The 21,186-nt window shown below is 43.4% G+C and overlaps 1 protein-coding gene across 1 annotated transcript in view; it reads right to left on the bottom strand.

Annotated features, from left to right (window-relative positions):
• The window catches only part of CNTNAP5 (contactin associated protein-like 5), an 866,926-nt gene that overhangs the window by 406,945 nt on the left and 438,795 nt on the right, over positions 1-21,186 (bottom strand). The window contains exon 8 of the mRNA XM_006776823.2: positions 1,576-1,840. Within this exon, the coding sequence (XP_006776886.1) occupies positions 1,576-1,840 (265 nt within the window). The remainder of the gene's footprint in view (positions 1-1,575; positions 1,841-21,186) is intronic.

The raw sequence follows: 21,186 nt of genomic DNA, 5'->3' as shown, positions 1-21,186 counted from the left end.
GCCAGGCTCACCCAGTCGAGGAGACCTGGAGGCCTACTCTTAGACACTGAGGCATCTCACAACCACTGAATCTTGCTGTAAGTTGTCATACAGCCCTAGGTAACCAACACACTACCACTTATGTATAAGACATTACAAAGTTTATCGAGGACTGAAGAATAATAAGGAGAAGAGGTGCCTCTTTTTTTAATCCTCACCTGAGGATATTTTTCCCATTAATTTTCAGAGAGTGGAAGGCAGGGAGGAAGAAAGCGAGAAACATGGACATGACAGATACACATCCATTGGTTGCCTCCCAGTCGAACCTGCAACCAAGGTATGTGCCCTTGACGGGGATCAAACCTGCGATGTTCTAATCACCGAGCCAAACTGGCCAGGGCAAGAGGTGCCTTTTGAACCTGTCTGATTCCAAGACCCAGGCATCACTGCTATCCCCAGGTGTTGGAGGCATCTGCGACTCTCCCATAGTCTGACCTAATCTTGATTGTTAAGTAACATCCTTTACAATTTAACTTGAATTTCTCTAATTTATTTGGATCACAAAACTCACAGTCTAGCGTGGGAAGGAAGTTATTTAAATTAAATAAAAATGCAATGTTGTACAATATCCTGGATGAACTTTGGCCCAGGGTATGTGGGGAGGAGATCTGAGTCACACTGTGTATCCAGGGGTCTAATCAAAGGGATGCCGGCCTCATAGCATGCCTCAGCCCCAACCCAAGGCAGGGCAGGTCGTCTGACCTCCATAAGTACTCGTCAACTAAGTCAGCATCTCTTGTGGCAAGTCAGAGGTGCCAGTGAGGTAATAGACGGAGAAGGTCGGGAAGTCCCACCGTTTTGCTGAAGAAACGGCAGAGCCAGAGTCATGTTCTCAGACAGGCTCCATGTTGCTATCCTTAGAATCGGTACCATGTCACTGCAGACAGCGAGTGCTCTCAGATGCCAACTATTTAAGGACAATTTTAAGTCTCGTCATAGCCAGATGCCATCTGTAGCAGCACTCCCTTAATAACTTAAAAATGTATATTTAGAAATATTTTTTTTAAAACTCACTAACTTTTACTTGAAATAGAATGAGATGGCTGAAAATGTCGACGGTGGGGGGGCATATAGCAAAGCTACAGAATGAGGTCAGACAGATTCAAGATGAAACTGGTGCTGTCGCTGGTCGCCATGTGAGCTGGGAAGTTGCTTAACCTCCAGCCTCCAGCCTCCAGGACCCTTCGTCTGTAAAGTGAGGGCAATGCCTTACCTGAGCGAGCATGGTGATGATTCTATGGCATAGACCCTGCCTGTGGAGACCAGGAAAGTGCTCTGTGAACTGTCTCCATTCTGCTCCATGGTGCTCGATGGGACTCTCATTCCCGCTTCCCAGCTCAGAGCGCTGAGGGATGGGGAAGTGTAGAGGCTTGCCCAGCTACAGCTGCTGCCCTTGGGGCGGACTGAGAGCCACTGTGAGCACTGAGTCGGCCCCCAGCCCTGGAGCTGGAGTCTGTACGCGTTGGTCAGAACCTCAACACATTTATTGATTTGGCTGAATCAGAATCCGACCTAGAGGTAGTGAGCAGATGATACCTGTGAGGATTTCCGCTGCTCGTCTTGTCGTTTTCTGAATCAGGAGCCTCAGGGTCCCGGCCTCCAGGCTCAGCAGCAGGGCCCCCGAGCCCTCAGACAGCTCTGTGGACAGAAGCAGCCCATCCTTGTTCCACGTTCGAAACTGGAAACCCACTGAGACCCCGTCGATGTTGGGGGTGCCAGGCAGCAGCAGGTAGCTGCTGCTGGAGTTGACAAATGTGATGGGAACAATTTGTGGTTCGGAGCAGGAAAAAGTGACATTGCCCTGGAAAACAATAAAAATCAAACCTATAAAAGCCATTTTTTTATTCTGCAACCTGACAGCTGATATAAACCACCACCTGGAGCTGACCTTCATTTCAGGATCAGTCCACATTCAGCCACAAGATTTTAAAGGAAAAATGTGTCAGCTTTGTTCACATACGCCCGCAAGGTGGCTTCCATTCCTGGGCCAAGGTTCACGGTGCTGCCTGCAAAGGGGGCCGTCCAGGGCCTGGGAGGGTGGGGGATGGCAAGCGTCACTGTTTTTTAGAGAACCAGATATAAAATAATTACATCCATTCACTGGACAAATATGTATTGTAAGTCAGCTATGTGCCAAGCACAAGGATCATTTTTAAATAGATACACCTGAAAAACAGATGCAATGTAGAATGTGCTAAAGGAAAGATAGACACTAGCTCTTAGTGATTCTTATTTTTTTAATATATTTTATTGATTTTTTACAGAGAGGAAAGGAGAGGGATAGAGTTAGAAACATTAGTGAGAGAGAAATATCAATCAGCTGCCTCCTGCACACCCCCTACTGAGGATGTGCCTGCAGCCAAGGTACATGTCCTTGACCAAAATCGAACCTGGGACCCTTCAGCCCGCAGGCTGATGCTCTCTCCACTGAGAAACCGACTATAGGGCCCTTCACAGTTATTTGTACAAAATTAACTGCTTGTATAATTAGTTCCCTTCCATCACCTGCCACCATGCTCCTGGGGATTCTTAGAAGAAATCAGGACACAAGTGAAGTTTTCACTAGAGAAGTGATGCTTCCTGGAGGAAGTGGACAGGAGGGGCAGGGTGTGCCCTCTACCTTTTCAGCAAAATGCACATGGATGTGCAAAGCTTTAGAGGAATTATAAAATGGCCTTCCTGGGGAACTACAGGGAACTTGACATTTCTAAACATTACATGGGGCAGAGAGGGTCAGGGGCATGAGGCAGTGTTTAAAAGCCCGCTTGTGCTTGCTAATGTTATCATTCAAACTCAGAAGCAGCTGAGTGGCTTTGGCCGGATTTTTAACTCATTAAGAATGTTTTCGGAGACACGGGCAGCGGAGGGTGGAATGTTAAGTGTGCATCCACTAGAACCAGAAAGAATAGGGAGATGATTATCGTCTGCACAGGTGAGGAGAACTGGCCCACGGTTGCCTGCAATGACTAGAGTAAGCTTCTGTAGCGGGAAGTTACAGGGAAAAGGGACGTGCCCACCTGAGCCATGTGCAGGACTCAGTTCTACGAGGTGAACGAGGAGGTAGCAGGGGTGCCTTATAAATTGTGAAGAGGTGTTTCGTTATGAAAACCATTTGGAATTTTTATCTCAAACCCCATAGCCAACCGCATGCTGTTTTACATCCCTATCATTCATCAATTTTAGACACAAATTAATCCTTACGACAATGCAGCAAACTTACCCAGGTAAGTGTAACGCAAGCATGTCAAACTCGCAGCCCACAGGCCGCATGCCTCGTTTATTTGGCCCATGTTAGCCTTTAAGTTTGACATGTCTGGTGTAACGCAATACTTTCATCTAAATAGTTGTAGACGCATCAATTTCCAGGTAAATCCTTCCTCCCAAGGCCAGCAGGCCAGTGCCACTTATGCAAGAGTCAGGTATTTCCACAAGGAGGGCACCGGGCTTGGCCAGCTGCTGTGTTCAATTTCCACGAAGGTGTCAGGTAGCGGGGTTAGATACTAGTGCGCTTCTGAGTTCCAGAGCAGGTGAATGGTGCAGCGCCAAACATTTCAGAATCTGGAAACATCTCCCTGGGCTCATGATTGTCTGGTATTTCTGAAACCACGCAGCAGTCTCCACACAGCCTTCTACCAACAATCTGTTTCTAGTGGTGCACTCCGCAAGCAGGCTGCCATGAGCATATCCTTGCATTAATCATTGGCTCTGGTTGCTTAGATGTTTTCTTCTCTGGAGGTTAGGTCCCCAGAAGGTAATTAATGTGTCAAAAGGTAAAGCTCCTGCTCTCTATCAAACATGCCTGCTGTTCCGGCAGGAGGCGGAGCACTTCCAGGCAGAGCCATCCCTTCTGAACAATAACCTCGCGTGGATTTAAAGAATGCACCAACTGGGCTTCCAAAATGGAGGCAATTGCACAAAAGCCCCCTCAGCAGGGACAGGGAGCCCAGCCCAGCCTACCTGACCTGAGGTGGCGGCTTTAGCTTCCACCTCTGACTCCTCCCTCTTCTGTACTGGCTTCCACCATTTAAGAATCTACCCACTTGCTCATGACATTGCATTGTTGTTTCAATGTGGTTTTGTTTGATTTCTGGTGGGTTCCCATTCAAGAATGAAACTGTCCCCATTGCTGGCAGATTCATGGAGGCAGGCCCTCTTCCGGGAGAATCAAAATCACAAATGCCGCTCTAGAGGTCAGGAGAAGGCAGGAACCTTTCTTCCCCTTTTCCTTTCTGAGGTCAGTTTCACCTCCTCTGGTGACCAACTGGCCAGAGCAAAGCTGTATCCCAGGTTGAGGCTGTGTAGAGGGAATGGTCGGCCAGCAGTGATAGGCTGTAGGCAGAAGCCTGGGGGTGGCAGCGATGCCCTTCCTCCCTTCTCCCTGTGGGGCCAGGGACTTTTCTCTTACCCATTAGTTCTCCTGGCTCATCCAATAATGCAAATGGCATAAAGCAGACTAGCAGCAGCCCTGGCCAGGTGGCTTGGTTGGTTGGATGGTGACCCATACACCAAAAGGCTGTGGGTCTGATTCCTTGTCAGGGCACATAGCTAGGTTGTGGGTTGGATGGCAGTAGGCAACCAATCGATGTTTCTCTCTCTTTTCCTCTCTCTCTAAAAGTCAATAAAACCATATGCTTGGGTGAGGATTATAAAACACACACAAAAACATTGAAATTCTAATAGGAGAGAATCAAATGTATAATGCATGTGCATGGGGGATTCACATCAACATGAAAATTCTAAAACCAGTGATGCCAATTATGGTATAAATGTCATTTTGGACAAAGGGTAAAGGGGGAAATGGGTTTGAGACTTCAAAGCGGAAATAGGCATTTCGTAGGTAACTGAGAAAGTGGCAAACACATTCTTCCTAGACCAGTAAGAAACAGTGGGACAGAGGGAAACCAGGCGGAGAGACTGGCCTGGACACACCCTGCCTACCACACTCAATCCACATGCGCTCAAGTGAATAAGCTGAGGTGAGTATAATCTCCGCCCCCCCACCGCCCCACCCCCGCAGGTTTTTTTTGTTTGTTTTTTTATCTGAGTCCCTTTAAGAAAGAAGGGGAACGTGAACCAAACACACTCTCCCTGAGTGTCTGGAGCTTCACTTGATTTCAGCTTGAAATACCCGCCACGCCAGGTTGCCACACTCTGAGGACACTCATTTGGGATCCCACATCCTATGGGTGTAAAATCCGGGGCTTAGCTCAATCCTAGCCATTTTCCTTGTGCCTCCGGATTGGAAGCCATGGAAGTGGGGTCTTTGGACACTTGGGGTCCAGAGGAGCTGAGATTCTCCCCTTACTAGATCAGCTCCCTCACATCTGCCTGGGAGCCCCCTGCTCAGACGCGCTCCGTCCCTGTGAATGTCTAACGGGCACCAACCTCTTGTTCAACAGGCCAGGGGACTCAACATTTCATGAGGGGCATGCATGTGACACTCAAGTGTCCCTGGCTAGATTCTGGTGGCAAGGACTCCAAATACAGCCCGAGTTCCTCTCCCTGGTGACGGGAAGCTGTGTGATGACCAACAAAACCTGAAAAGGCATTGGGGCATGTACTCGGCGTTTAGATGGCTTCCCTTCAGATTGTGTCCTGTTGTCTTTGCCCTCATGCCTGAAATGTCCAAAGCTCTGTTTGTAGAGAACCCGCTACTGTGTTCTTCAACGCAGAGTCCTAGGGAGAGTAGAGGAGGAGAAGTCGAGTGGATGGGAAAAGTCTTCTGTCCAATCTGACCCTGCTCTCCCGGGGATGTGAGCAATCCAAGCTCAGCTTTCCTGGATTCACTTCTAGAGACTTGGTTTCTTGTTTGCAACCCGAGGCTGTTGAACGGGTGGTTCTAAGGTTCCCACTCACTCCCTCGTTCTTTGGGTATCTGATACTGAACACTCATATCCTTATCACCTATGTTCTCTCTGCAGTGAATAGGCATCTCTGAATCATTTCCATTGTTATGAGAACTGTAACCAACCATCTACATTTTAAAAGACCTTATTTTATGAGTTCAGAGCATAAGGAAGGAACCTAGGCCTTTCGCTACCAATATCTTTGTAACTGCAGGGAATAGAGGAAGAGATTCTATAAATAATGATATAAAAATAGTAAGTAAACAGAAGATAATCCTGTTTTATATTTTTTTAAAAACAAAGCCTAATTTGTAAAATCAGGGTACAGCAACCAATCCATTGAATATTCCTCCTTCTCTCCCCTTTTCAGAAAAAGGATAAAAAATACTTTACAATGAGAATGCCAGGTCAATGCTGAACATTCCCAGGAATTGAAGTAGCTAAGACTTTCTTGGAGATGATAAAATGAGAGACGTTATAGGTAAGACCCTTAACTGGGAGCTGGTCCATGGGCTGTGCCATGGGAATCATGAGAAAGCCATGAGTGAAGGCAGGTTCTGAGCAGCACCTTCCTTCCAAACACATCCACGACAGGTTTCCACCAAACTCAGGTTTGTCAAATGTTGACATAAATCCAATAAAACCCACCCCAGAGTGGAGGGTACTCTTCCAAAGGGAGATGTTACAGTTAGGTGGACAAGGAGCATCTCACAGAGAGAACTCCGAATCAATTAAGTCTTTGACACGGATCAGATGAGCTGTCAGAAATGGAGCTTATCTGGTACAGAGGGGCCAGTTTCAGAGATGCTGTTCTACCTATGCACACAGTGCAGGAAACACCTTCATGGTTTGAATGTGAGTGCATGATGGATGTAACAGACTGAAATGTACTAAACAGTGAGCTAATGGTCTCCATGTTTGTCAAGCATTCCTAAGCATGGATTCCATTATCACTTGCTCATGGGCCATGGGGAATGTTAGCCAGGTCTTAGCACAGAAGAAAATGTCATAATTGACTGGACTGGAATGGGGAACCTGCAGAAGTGAGAAGAATAACATTCCCAGATGGCTTCATTTGTGTCTCACTATTGAACACAAGTTCAGTTGAAGTTGTGAATGTACATGGCAGACATCAGACCTTAGCAGCAAAAGTTAACTGTGCCCGAATTTCTCATCTTATCTCTTTGTTAGGGACCCACTGCATTTTCAGATCTCTACTTACTTGCTGGTCTCCTGTTGGCTGCACACACCATAGGCTATGGCTAACAGGGCCGACACTGATGATTTGCTCATAGGTATTTTTCAATTGTGAGCACTTTCCTCCAGTCAAGCCTTGGGCAGTGATGACAGCCACCATCTTTCTCTAGTTGTCTTGGTTTGGCAAATGCATTCATTTGCATTCATTTCACTGCCCAAAGACACTTACTGCCTGTGATAGCAATAAAGCCACTTAGCTATTTTGTGAAAGGCATCATAAAGTTATCCTCAGTTCTGCATTAGATGATAATCTAAAAATAGAGAAACTACAGAAAAAAAGGCCTGTGAGGAGAATGCAAGGTCAATGGCCCTGGATGTGCAGTGGAACTTACATGCTGGGGCTGTGCAGTCTCAGACATGGGACTGGCTCCCAGGAGCTGTGTCAGTACCAGGGCTCTGGCAGCCTTGGCCTCACCACAGTGACATACTTGGTTTGCTACACCTGCTGCTCTGGTCATTGTTTCCCTGTATGACCATCAGGCAAAAGCCCTCCATATGCTTCTGATGTGTGTGTGTGGAAGGTGGTAGCGTTTGGCGTCAGCTGGAAGGGTACGTCCTGGTAGAGCAGAAATCCATCTGACCAGTCTGGGGCCTAGGATCTTTGTCCCAAGAGTCTTTCTGCTAGATATTCCCCAATAGAAAAAGAGGAGGGCATTTAAAGAGTGGACCACTCTGCTGGAAAAGGACCTGAAGTCATAGATAGTGAGGAAAGAGCGAAGAAATAAAATAAATTTACTATAGTCAAGATGGTAAATTACTAAAATCAAATAGGTTGAGGCTGAAGAGACAATTTTAGTCTTTTTGTTGTTGTTGTTTAACTAACCTGAGAAGTTAAGCTTTTGAATTACTCAGTCCTGATTCAATGGCTGAATATATATGAAATCTCCAGATAACACCTTAATTACTCCCTGTAGGACTTAGCAAAAATTTTACATGTACTGTCCACCTGTCATGTATTCTCAAGACCGTTTGACATCTGTGATCCAGACCACAGGTCATCTGGAGGATCACCATCTCAGGCCAATCCGGAGGCTGATAATGCTGGCCTGATTCTTCTCAAGAATATATTATTCATCCTAAGAATCCTCACTGTTTCTTTCTTCTTTGGAAAACTCTGTGTATTACCTGATGGTGTTTTCAATTTGCAAACCCTAAGACCCTTGAATATATCCTTATCATTGATTTCTAGCAAAGTATCCACTCTCCTTGAGTTGGTTCAACGTTAAATTAACAACAAACAGATTGGGAATAGGCCTTGACCAAATGTAGAATTAGTTTGATTGAAGTCAGGTCAGTAGCTAGAGGAAGGGACTGCATTGGTGGGCAAGGGTGGTGCTGGATGGGCATCTAGCCTACTCCCACTGGGACTCCTCAGTGCTCTACAGCCAAGTATTGGTACATCCTTTCCTTCAGTTGTGAGTGGTGATGATAGGTCAGATATGGAGGAGCAGAAACCAAACTTTAAGGCCTCAAGAGAATGCAGCAGACCCAGCTGAAGTTCTGCTTGCTTTGAATGACTTTAGAGTCTCATAAATGTGACATTTCCAAGGGTTATATCACTGTGCTGAGCTGTTATTTATAAAGCATTTCCATTGTGGGTGTTTGTTTTTAATCATCATCCAGACATGGCAACTCCCTGGTGAGTGGGAGAAAAGTTAGCAGTGTAAATCTGAGCTTCAAACTTACACTGTTATGAGGCACCAAAACAAAGCCAATCAAGCATTTATAAGCTGTAGGGGAATGCTCTTGATTTAATCTAATTTGTGGGGAAAGATTTCAAAGCCAGTTCTTGATTTTCCAAATGAGTACAACCATTTCTAATTTGATTTGTCTTCAAACTATCAGGACTGACTAGCATCTGTCAACAAATGTAAGGGAAAGGGTGCAGTGTGAACTAAAGCTGTCTTCGCAATTTACAAACTCAGGGAGAGGAGGGGACCAAAATAAATCTTTTTTATGTTTGTGGATAGATAGGCTCCTTCATTCTTGAGTTGATTTATTCAACAGATTCGTATTAAGTAATTCACATGGGCCAGGCTAGGTCCTGCTGGGAAGAGTGGGAAGGACACAGCCCAAGAGACAGGCGGGCTCAGCCCTTGTCCTCCTGGAGCCTGCGTTGCTTCTGGATGGGGAACATGGACCATGCCATCGCGCTGTCAGTACATGCTTGAGAGAAGTCTGTTGCTGGAACAGCATTTACCAGGAGTGAGAAAAGTGCCTTTTTGATCTGATCTGTGCTTGGGATGATAAGTAGGAAGGAGTGGGGTTGTGAGCAGGGATAGATTAAAGGGTGAGAAGACAAAGAGTACATTTTTAAAATTTAAGGTAGACTAGATGTTTGTCATTAATCTATACAATGCAACATTTTGTTTCTGCCCCCCACTCCCCAAAAGAAGACTTCAAGGATAGAAATAATTTTCCTTGGATTTTCATTTGTGAACACTCAGGAGAGAAGCATCTTTAAATTGGAGGGAATGCCTACTCATTGGCCAAAACGTAGGGCAGGCTAGCAGGTGTTTCCTCACACAGCCCTCTCCTCTGACCCCCTGTGAGTTGGCTGCCTACACATACCAGTAAATGGAGCTCCAATGAGAGCCACAGACCACCTTTGGCCATAGAGACTCTCTCCTGCCTTTGCCTCTGCTGGGCCTACCAACTCCCACTTCCTGCTCCTCCTGCCAGTGTGTGTCTCTGTTTCTAACTGTTTTGTGCTTATTCCCTTTACATCAAAGATGAGCACTCCCATGTGAGTTTTTGGCTTTTGCAGAGTAGCTCCTTCTACCTAGAAATAAAATCCATACTTTGGGAACTGGAGAATGGAAAGTCATGAAAAGTAGATCCATGATTGAAGTGATAAGCCCTTAGTTTTAAGGCACAGGATAAAGCTATAACTATATTCTAAACATTCTTTAATTTTTGCACTAAATATTGTGCAAAGCTATATAAAATATAAATTAAGAAGCTTAAAATATTAATAATGTTTTTTGGTACTTAGCTTTCACTTCTAGAAATTTATTTTCAAGAAATAATTTGACATTGGACTATGATTTATACAATAAGCACTGTTATTTGTAATAATAAAGACCTGGGTCTAAAATTGAAGAAATACTTAGATAGATTATGGTATTTCCACATGACATACTCTTTTGCCATCACTGGTAGCAATGTTTATGGTAAACATAAAATTGTTTATAATATAATGCAATACCAAATAAAGGAAACAGGATACAAATTTGCCCATATAAATAGACCTGAATAAATAAGTAGGTATAGAACAGAGCTAATTTGTAAAATATTGACTGTATCTGGGGAGTGGAATTATGTCTATTTTTATTTACATAATTAATTTTTTCTCAATTTTTAATTTATTACAAAGAAGAAGGTTGGTGAAATAGTTTTCCAAGTATTGAAAGCTTTCATTGCAATATTCAGGATTAGTAACTATTATCAAGGGCATTAGTGTGGGTTATTGAGAAAAAATAGTAGTTAATTTAAGTAGGGATAGAAGCAGCTAGCTATGAATCCCTCATTTGACTATTATTTTTCAAACTAGAGGCCTGGTGCATGAAATTCGTGCACTGGGTGTGTGTGGGGGGGTGGAGGGTGGGAGAGTGTCCCTCAGCCCAGCCTGCCCCCTCTCACATACTGGGAGCCCTCAGGCATTGACCCCCATCCCCCTCCAATCGCAGGATCGGCCCCTTGCCCAGGCCTGACACCTCCGCCAGAGGTGTCAGGCTTGGACAGGGGACTCCCATCTCCCCCTGATCACTGGTTCTGACCCCCGCCCAGGCCTGAGGCCTCTGGCCCAGGAATCATGCCTGGGCAGGGGACCCCCATCTCCCTCTGATCGCTTGATCCATACCCCGCCCAAGCCTGACGCCTCTGACCCAGGCTTTAGGCCTGGACAAGGGGGCCATCATATCCCCCCAACCCCCGGCTCCGCCCCCCCACCCAGGCCTGATGCCTCTGGCCCAGGCCTCAGGCCTGGACAGGGGACCCCCAGCCCCCAACCCAGGCCTGATGCATCGGCCTGAGGAGTTGACCCTCATCAGCCTCCGATCACCAATCACTGGATAGGCCCCTTGACCAGGCCTGAGGCCTTTGGCAGAGGCGTCAGGCCTGGGCAGGGGATCCCCAGCTCCCTGCGGTTGCAGGCTCCGCCCCTGCCCAGGCCTAATGCCTCTGGCCTAGGCATCTGGCCTGGGCAGCGGGGACCTGCAGTGGCAGCGGCCCCGCGATCGTGGGCTTCGCTTTAGGCCGAGGCAAGGGACCCCTCGCTCCCGGGACTGCCAGCTTCGACCATGCCCAGCTCCCATCGCTGGCTCCCCCCCTACTTCCTGCTATCACTGGCCAGGGCGGCAAGGCACCTGATTCTCTGATCATGGCTGAGGGGCAGGGCAAAGGTGGCCCCAGGGCCGCCTTTGCCCTGCCCCCCAGCTCTTAGCTCCCCCCCGGGTTTCCGATCACTGTCAGTGGCAGGGGACTTCTTCCTGCTTTCCCTTTTGCCTTCCTGCATTGTGCCTACATATGCAAATTAACCGCCATCTTGTTGGCAGTTAACTGCCAATCTTAGTTGGCAGTTAATTTGCATATAGCCCTGATTAGCCAATTAAAAGGGTAGCGTCGTACACCAATTACCATTTTTCTCTTTTATTAGTGTAGATGATTTCCACTTCTGGGTAATTCCAGAATTGTATGGTCCCTCTACTGCAATCTTTAGTTTTGTGTCTATTCTATTCAAAGCCAAGGTAACAAATCATTACAGTAGTATAAGGACAAAGGAAGACAGTATTTGTGTGTGTGTGTGTGTGTGTGTGTGTGTGTGTGTGTGTAACTTTTTCCTTTGGAGTAAACTTTCTTTTCTAAACTGCGTTGCTTGTTCCACACACAAAGCGACTGGCCACTCTATAAGCACACATTGGTGCTATTATGACTAAATTCTCTTTAGTGAGGAACAAAAGTTCTGAGATATCAAAACACAGCGTGTGCTTCTTGGTTCTTGGGTAGGGATTGGAAAAGGAGCAAATAAGTGTGAAGAGCAACTTTCACCAATTAGCCTAGAAAACTAAGCAAATTGTAGCTCAATAATAAGTATCTTATAAAACTCAGCATTTCATTTGCATCAATAATGCTTTATAAGATGGGGAGAATTGTAATTATGATTATTGCTATTATCACTATATATAAACATTAAAAGTTTTTCTGATAAAAATGATTTGAAAAGATAGAGCATGCACCACATTATGTAAATTTGTGGTAATAGATAGTCTACATCAAACCACAGAACTTACATGCATACCTGCATAACCCATTGACACAGACAATAGCAGAGTGAAGGCCTGGGGAGAGGGGAGAAGCAGGGGGTCAATCAGGGGTGGGAGGTAAGGGGACATCTGTAATATTTTCAACAATAAAGACATTTAAAAAACCTGTTTAATATAAATATAATGAAAGCCACATATGCAATTTAAAACTTTTTGGTAGTCATGAAAAAGAATTATCGAAACAGATCTTAAGTAGATTTATGGTAATTTCACTATGTATACAAATATTTAATCATTATGTTATATACCTAAAAATAATGTATTGATATAAAATTATTAAATAAGTAATTTTTAAAAAGTAAAATGAAAGATATTAACTTAACCTTAGTTTGAATATTGTTTTTTAGCTCAATACATACAAATATTATTTAAACATGCAGTCTGTATTAAAATTATTGAGATTTTTTTCACCCTTCTAACACATCTCAATTAGACCTAGCCACATTTCGATGCTCAATACCCACATATGGCTTTACTACCATATAGGACAGCACAATCTAGAAACTTGCTATAATGGTGATGTAGAATTGGTATATCTTGCAAAAATCATATGAAATTTTTAAATTTCTGATATGTCCTGATATAATATTTTCAATTGCAATTATAGTTATCGCAGAATGTTGTGTGTTATAAAGAAAAGCAATTTTTTTTGAAAAAATTTCATTGTATTTAAATCTTTAACCATGTCATTCTAAGGTGTTTTTGTTTTGTCATTTAAAGATAGTTCTTGTTTTGCTTTGGTGTTTTTGCAAATATGTTTCATCTTTAGAAGGATCCACTGAGGGGTCTCTGACTTATTCTAAAATACAGGTTTCTGATAAATTTTCAGATCATACCTTTAAACTAATGAAGATTTGCCTAACTCTAAGAAAAACTGGATTCATAAAACTGGTAACAGGAGATAAAAATAAATAAGAATTAATTACATGAGACTGAATGAATTGATGAAGATGATTATAATTTTTAAGACTTTATGTTTAAAATATTTGATTGTTTTTTAACCTTTTACTTTCCAGATATAAGGAAACATGTTTCTCCTAACCTACATATGACTTAGAGCAATTCAATAAATTATCCCTTTTTAAGCAGAATTAAAACATTTATCATTTTCTCCATCCAGAATTTAAAAACTCAGTGAGTATTATTTTCATAGCAATCTAGTCATTTGCCTAAGTTTAATAATAATCTATTTGCAATATGACATAAACAGAAACTGTTATATTAACAAAACTTCTGCTTGGATGTCGTGTTTGAGAGGAGCATTCAAAGAAACAAGAATGACTATGAAAGGCATTGGAAAACAACAGCAGCCTTACCAGGTGAGTAAAGAAGTCAACCTCTGGCAGGCATAGAAATATCACAATATTTTGGGGAACTTGAGAACAGAAAAATCGACCCAATTCTAAAGGCACTCCAGGCAAAGTCTGACATCAGAAATGTTCTCCACTGTCAATGACTCAGGCTCAAAAGCTGTTTATAATCTGCTCTAAACATTAACATTTTTTTATTGTCTAAAGTTTTACATGTCTCCTTTATCCCCGATTGACTCCCCCCTCCCCCCAGCCATTCCCACCCCGGGCAAGCCCCACTGCCCCAGCGTCTGTGTCCATTGGTTATGCTAATATGCATGCATAAAAGTCCTTTGGCTGCTCTCTATTTGTTTTGTCTTAATATTTTTGTTGATTTTTAGAGACAGAGAGCGGGAGAGGGAGAGAGACATAGAAGTATCAATGATGAAAGAAAATCATTGATGGTCATTGATTGGCCACCTCTTGCATGCCCCCTATTGGGAATTGAGTCCACAACCCAGGCATGTGTCCTTGACTGGAATCAAACCCAGGATCTTTCAGTCCACAGGCCAACGCTCTATCCATTGAGCCAGACCGGCTAGGTCTAACCATTGTTTTTATCTTGTTTCCACAGAAGTGCCTCCTATTGAGCACCTGATTGCTTACTTGCATAATATAGGCTAGGAGCCCACCTGCATCATTCCCCTGGAAGTGAGACACAATGGTGAACTGAGCAATCTACCCATTTATCTTCCGGATCAGAAACTTCTTATTCAAACTTAAAAAGGCAAGACTAAAGGGGAGCAGAATTTGCCACCCCAACATATGCCTTTTGAGATATTGACTTTAAGCTGGTTATTAAGAAGCAAAAAACTAGAAAAAACCTTTGACACCCTCCCTCCCCACCACTACCACCTGCCTAAAGAGATTCAGGTAGAAGAACCTGCTTCAGGAAGGGAGCAGCCCCCGCATACTCCCCCCAGCGCATGTGAACCACATGCAGCGTCTGTACCCTCCGTGGCCATGGTTCCTGGCAGCCAGCAGGACTGTCGACCACATGTTGGCTCTTTCTCACCTGCCTGGGCGTGGCCTGTTTCCCTTTGAGGTCCCAGCCCCGCCTCCCTCTCCCGTAGCCCAGGATGGCACGTGAGCCTCATGGCCAGTGTGTTCTGGAGTTTCCTTTCCTCGTGTAACCCCGTGTGTACACATGTGGTAACTTTGCACATTTCCTCCTGTTAAGCTGTCTCATGTTAATTTCATGATTAACCCATCAAAAAATAAAACTTAGAAAGACTAGAGGAAAATTATTTTTGCACCTCTGCAATAGGTAGCTGATACTAACAAAGTAAGGGGTCTCCAGATAATAAAATCTTAAGTGAGTATTATGGATTGAATATTGAAGCACTAGCCCCTCGTGTCTACAAATGAGGCCATATTTGGAGATGGGGACATTAAAAGGGTGATTATGACAAAATGAGGCCATCACAGTGGGCCTTACAAGCCAATCTGACTGTTGTCCAGATAAGAAAAGGAAATGTGGACACACAATATTTAAAGATATTCCTTTAAATATGAAGACTAGAAAACATATATTTTTATAATATTGTGGTAGGCTTTGTTGAGAATGCAGGTACTTTTTTTTTCCTACTTTTCTGTGTTTACCAAAATTTCCTGTACTGTGTAAATACCAATTTTTAATGGAAATGAGAATTATATATGATTTTCAAAATACTTCTGGGTTCATCCATTGGTTGCTTAGTTATATGACTGAGAAGGCTGGGGTTCCTGTGTTTTCCCAGAGCAGCGTTTGCCCTGATCACCTCCTGCCTCTCTGAAACACAGGGCCACTGCTCCCTACAGGCGGTGTGAGGGCTGCAGGACATCGGTCCTTAGCCCCCCAAATCAGACACACACAGCACAGAAGGCCAATCCCTCATTATCACACTTAGGTTTATGGGTAAAAACATGAAGAAAAGATCCTTAGATTGTCCTACTTCTTTTCGGTGGTCATCACACTGAATTAAAAGTCTGATACATTCACATGCTTTCCAGTTTACTAGAAGCATGTGGAATGGGTTGTTACTCTGTTTCCAGTGTGAAGAATTATATTTGTCCATGCACATGGAATGAAGAGCACGCATCAAAAGCTGCCTAGAAAACTGGGGCATCTTCTGGTGCAGCCGGAGCCCCACTCGCCTCGGGGAGCTGGCACTGAGCGGTCCTTTCTCGGTGCGATCCTCAGCTGTGGCTGCCGCAGCAATCTTCGCAGAACTCTGTGCTCGCAGGCCTTCACCATGCAGCGCACAGAACTCAAGTGAATCGTGGGCTTTAGGGCATTCCACCATCCCAAATCCGTTCAAATGTGCATTTCCACCAGACACATCAGATGTGAGCGCTGGAGGCTAAAAGTGTCCTCTCAACCTCATTCTGATCTCTGAGCTACTTTCTTACAGGCATAGACAATCTTTTATTTTGCATTAAACATATTATTTTTAAATAGCTAAGACAGATTGGATTGATGCAGTGGGAGCAGATATCAATGCCTCTCAAAGGACCTGCTTTCTTAGCCGAAGCAAGGGGAAATTGGGACCTTCTTATGTCATTAGGAAGGTCGCCAAGGGAAGAACGGGTAACCCTGAGGGATGATGGAAATGGAGTGATGAGCTCAGCTAAGGTATTAGATGAAACACAAAAGAAATAGTGAGAAATTAAAACAATTTCAAAGGCAGAGGGGGAGCAAGCTGCATGAGAAAACCTTTAGGTCTAATTTGAGTTTTGTGAGAATTGTAGCATATGCATATTTGGCACAATTTATGTCCAGTGGTAAATTGTTTGGGTACTTCCAAAGCAAGTCTACTCCAGAGGGCCCTAATCTTTGAGGACAAGAAATTCTCTCTAATATAATTCCTTACATGGATCCATAAAGAGAGTGGTTGTACTACCACTATATTTTTTATTAAGCAAATATGTAGTGATTGAGTTAAATAAATTGTATTTCACACATGCTATTATTGTTTAAGGCTGTGGCAGGTGACACTGAGTCATGAAAATGTGTGTGCCTCCTTTTCTGTTCCCAGCCCTTTCTTGTTGATGTCCAAGGTATCTAATTTTTAATCTAAGGCAGCTGATCGATGTATCTCTCTCATCGATGTTTCTAACTCTCTATCTCTCTCCTTTCCTCTCTGTAAATTAAAAAATAAATAAATAAATAAATTTTCAAAGAAAAAAAGTTAGGTTTCTGAATCTTAGCTCCAAAGCCAGCTTCTTTGCCCTGATGTTGCTATTGGAGTTGGACCCTATAAACATTTCTCTTTCGTGCCCTGGCCAAAAGTTAGGCTTTATAGTAGAGGGTATGGAGGGGCACTGCAGGGGTGGGGATCACCTTTGGAGATACTTCCCTACCACCCGGGTCCCTTTCCTCCATTGGTGTTTGTCAGTGGGAGCCCAGTGGATCCCCAGAGTTGAGCTCCAGGTGTGCACTCAGCCCACACTCCTCATTGGTGAGCTTCCACAGGCAGCTGAGAACTATGCTTTCTGCCAAGCATCTTTGCTGTCTGCGGCCTGCATGATTCCCCTGATAATCATGACTCCCTGGATCGCAGCCTGGGAGGTGGGCAGGGGGAGCTCTCTTGGGCCTTAGTTTCTTCAACATACTCTCTCTTCATCTAGAGGAAGGGCCTGACTTCTTGTATGTGATATTTCTAAACCCCTCACAATCCTCTTTTACAACATTTTGATAGTTAAGCATCTTCTACTAGCTAACAATATTTATATTAAAAATTTCCATTTCAAATAATCTGCACCATGGCAGATATGGGTGTCCTCTAAATCTTGTGAAAGAAGGTGAGAGTTTCTGAGAAGTAGCCCATAGCCCAGCTAGCCCACATGGAACTGCTTAATCGGGGTCCTGGTGACTGAACAAGGAACACTTATATAAAATGAGTAGGGTTTTGTAAAAATGGAGAAAAAAAATTAATTTTATCTACTATTCTCCTAATTCAAAGTTTAACCTGAAGCTCTTGATTGTGGTTCATGGGGGCCTCAGCACATCTGTGCCCCTAAAATGTTATTCAAAATAAAATCTGTACCTAGTTTTCATTATATTTTTATAGGGGTGGGTGTCCTTAACATCTTAGTAATCACTGATCTGAAATCTTTGGTGTTGTACTTGTAAAAGGCTATTTACAGAAGAGGAGAGACACAATCACAGAACTATTTCTTTGTGGGGAACGTACAATAAGAAATGATGAACAAAATGGGGGAATAAATATAATTGTGACACTGTTATTAACAGTGATTCAAGGCCTATAATATCTCAGGAGTGACTGTTATATCCAGATTCTATAGTTATTATGCAGTAGTTCTGAGGTTTAACCTTACTGGCTTCAAGCTCATATCGCTCCTGGCCTGTGTGGTTAAATAGTTGAGCTTTGATCTATGAACCAGGAGGTCCTGATTCAATTCCTGGTCAAGGCTCATGCCTGGGTTGTTCACTGGATCCCCAATAGGAGGCAGCAGAACAATGATTCTTTCTCATCATCAATGTTTCTCTCTCTCTCTCTCTCTCTCTCTCTCTCTCTCTCTCTCCAGTGAAAATATATTTAGGAAAAATTTAAAAAATGAAGATCCTATTCTTTCTCAACACATAACACCTTTACCTATAATTACTGTCACATATTCAACACTGTGAGTTACACAGAAAGCTAAGTTTACTTTGTGAAACTTTCAAAATACTTAGGGTGATGGGAAAAACTCTTGCAAACAATTAGACTGGAATACAACATATCGTTTCCTAGAAATACTTGAGCTTTTGCATAGACATTCCTCTGCATGGACTGCCTTCTTATCACCTTGGAATTATTTAAGTTATATCATTCTTCAATGTTCATGTCGTTCCCACACTCTCATTAAGTATTTCTTGGCTAACAGCCCTGTGACCTCTCCTTCTAAACCCGTGTAGGCTGTCTGTGAGCTTTGCCAATAGTGAGCAGTGGCTGGTGTGTGGTATTTGGAAGCACTGTCAGCCTCCCGGGCTGCAGGGCATGAGGTGTAGTCAGAGCAGCGAAGCAGAAAGCTGTGGAGAAGCCAGAGGTAGTTATTAAGAGGAATCAATGTGGTGAAACAAACAAAAAGTACACGTCAAACCACACAGGCAAGTGCGGCGAGAAGAAGAGGGGGGCCATCAAAATGGTTGGGGGGCAAGAGAGCAGGAAGCACCTGTGAGGATACGGCCAACATCAGAGCATCAGCTTTGGATTTTGAATCCTGAAATGGGGTGTGGATGCTGGAGCAGAGAGAGGTTTAACCAGTTAACGGCCACGATATTTTGAATTTAATTTAAAAAAGGTCCACTGCTTGCTTCTATAGACGCTTATGGCATACAAATGGTTAAAGTTCCTCACCCATTAAAGGCAAGGATCATTAGCCATGAGCACAGTAAGTACTCAAAAACATTATTTTGATGATGATGATGAATCAAGTGCTAAGTTGCATCATATCATGTAAATGTGTGGGTGACAGCAAGGAAAGCATAATGGACCTGAGAGCCTGAGAGAAGTTCTGAGGAGAAGGTGAATCTGAAAGGCACTAAGCATGGCCAGTGACAACACATTCTATGCCACTCTTTTCCTAAACCCATGGATTCTGCTTATGAACTGTAGCACCTACTTTTATCCAGTCTGCACCTGGCCCCAGGACTTCCTAGCACAAGCAATCCACTGTTCAGGGTGGACATGCAGAGGGCTCACACTAGTACACCCTAACTGTGGTTCCATTTTTATAATTTTAAAACTTTCCAATTGTTTGTCCCAAAGCCCCTGGAACCTAGGTTCCTCTGCCTGAATTCCAGTTACTCTGAGCCTTTCCACAAGGCAAAATTCAAGGTTCCCTGGTTGACACAGCTTTGGGGGCTCCAAAACCATCCTCTGCCTCTGAGAATCAGATAAAGATTTTGAGCATCCCTATGGTTCAGGGTGCTACTGAAGAAGGATGGCTAATTTGGGGTTGTGGCATCAAATAAGATGAAGAAAGGTATCTTAGCTGGTGTGAGAGAGCACAGAATGAATGGCTTAGAGGAGGCCATGCATAGAGTGAGTTCCAGGAAGAGCAGATAGTCTATGCCTGGCTGGGAAAGAAGAAGCCCTGGTGAGAAACTATGTGAAATAAACTTTTATATATTGGATTAAGAAGGATTCAAAACCCAAGCTCAAAAGTTTCTATTCACCTTGTAGAACTACAAGGGCCATTGCTAACAGAGGGCTGAGTTTCTGAGAAAGCATTTAATCCCTATACAAGGTTCTCATCCATCTCCTTAATCTTCGGAGGAAGAGCCTGGCAGCCAGATGCCAGAGACTAGACACACTGAGAGCTTTGGGACCAGTTAGAAGCTCATGCCAGGGTCACAGCAATCTGGGTTCAGGAATGAGGCTCCCCCAAGACACTCCACCCTCTGCTGCCACTTTTCTTTCTCTCGCCAAAGGCAAGGATTTTGCCCCTAAGCTCTTACAGGCAAGAGGCACCCAAGAGAAAATTTTTTGACAATTAACAAACTACATAGGGGCCATTTCTGAAACATCTCATTGGTCTTCAATTCCCAGGTCAGTGGGCTATTCATGAATCTGCCCAGCTTTGCATTGCTTTCCTCACTTTGACATGAAAGTCATTCAGGGCCCCAGGAAAAATAGATGTATAATAAAAATAACAAAAGCTGATAGTGTAGTATTTTCCAGAAGAAGAGGAAGAAGACTGTGAATGCCTCAGTCGTTGACTATATATCATTGACTTTGCCTAGTCCTGAGCTTAAGTACCTTTAGTATAAAAAGTAGATTATAATGTCTGCCTCTGTCTGCCTCTCACAGATGTTTCAGGGACATAAGACCTAATACAAAGGCAGGTCCATCTGTCATTCCCCTCACTGTCCTCTGGAATTAACATTGACATTGTCTATAACACAGTTCTCTGAAGCAAAATGTCTTCAAATGAAGGGACTATAATTGGAATTATTATTGTGGAAAAAATAAACATGCTCATCTCATTAGCTGAAAGTTTGAATAGAAACTGAGTTCATTCCAACTTTAATTTAACCCCATTAAAATCATTTGAATATTCAAATGGCCGGAAAGCATAAGGTGAAACTGGCAAGAGACTCATGTTCCTCTGTACACAGTGTGGGGGTAAGGAAGTTGGTAAAGACTTTAAACAATATGGGTTGAGTCACAAAATATATATTTTTGTAATTGTTTATGGCAGTAAAAATTCAAGCCTAAATTTAACAGGATAGAATGTTAAATAAACGATGGTGAATTTATTTACCATTTAAATGATGTATTGATGCTTATAAATAAATATATTAAATAGTTTTAATAAAAATTAAATATAGAAAGTATTTAATAAAAATATTAACCATAAAAAGCAAGATATAAAGCTTTCAAT

The sequence above is a fragment of the Myotis davidii genome, unplaced genomic scaffold, assembly GCF_000327345.1.
Source record: "Myotis davidii unplaced genomic scaffold, ASM32734v1 scaffold249, whole genome shotgun sequence".
NCBI classification, from domain to species: domain Eukaryota; kingdom Metazoa; phylum Chordata; class Mammalia; order Chiroptera; family Vespertilionidae; genus Myotis; species Myotis davidii.
Note: the sequence above shows the minus strand (reverse complement) of the source record. Positions and strands in the feature narration are given on the sequence as shown.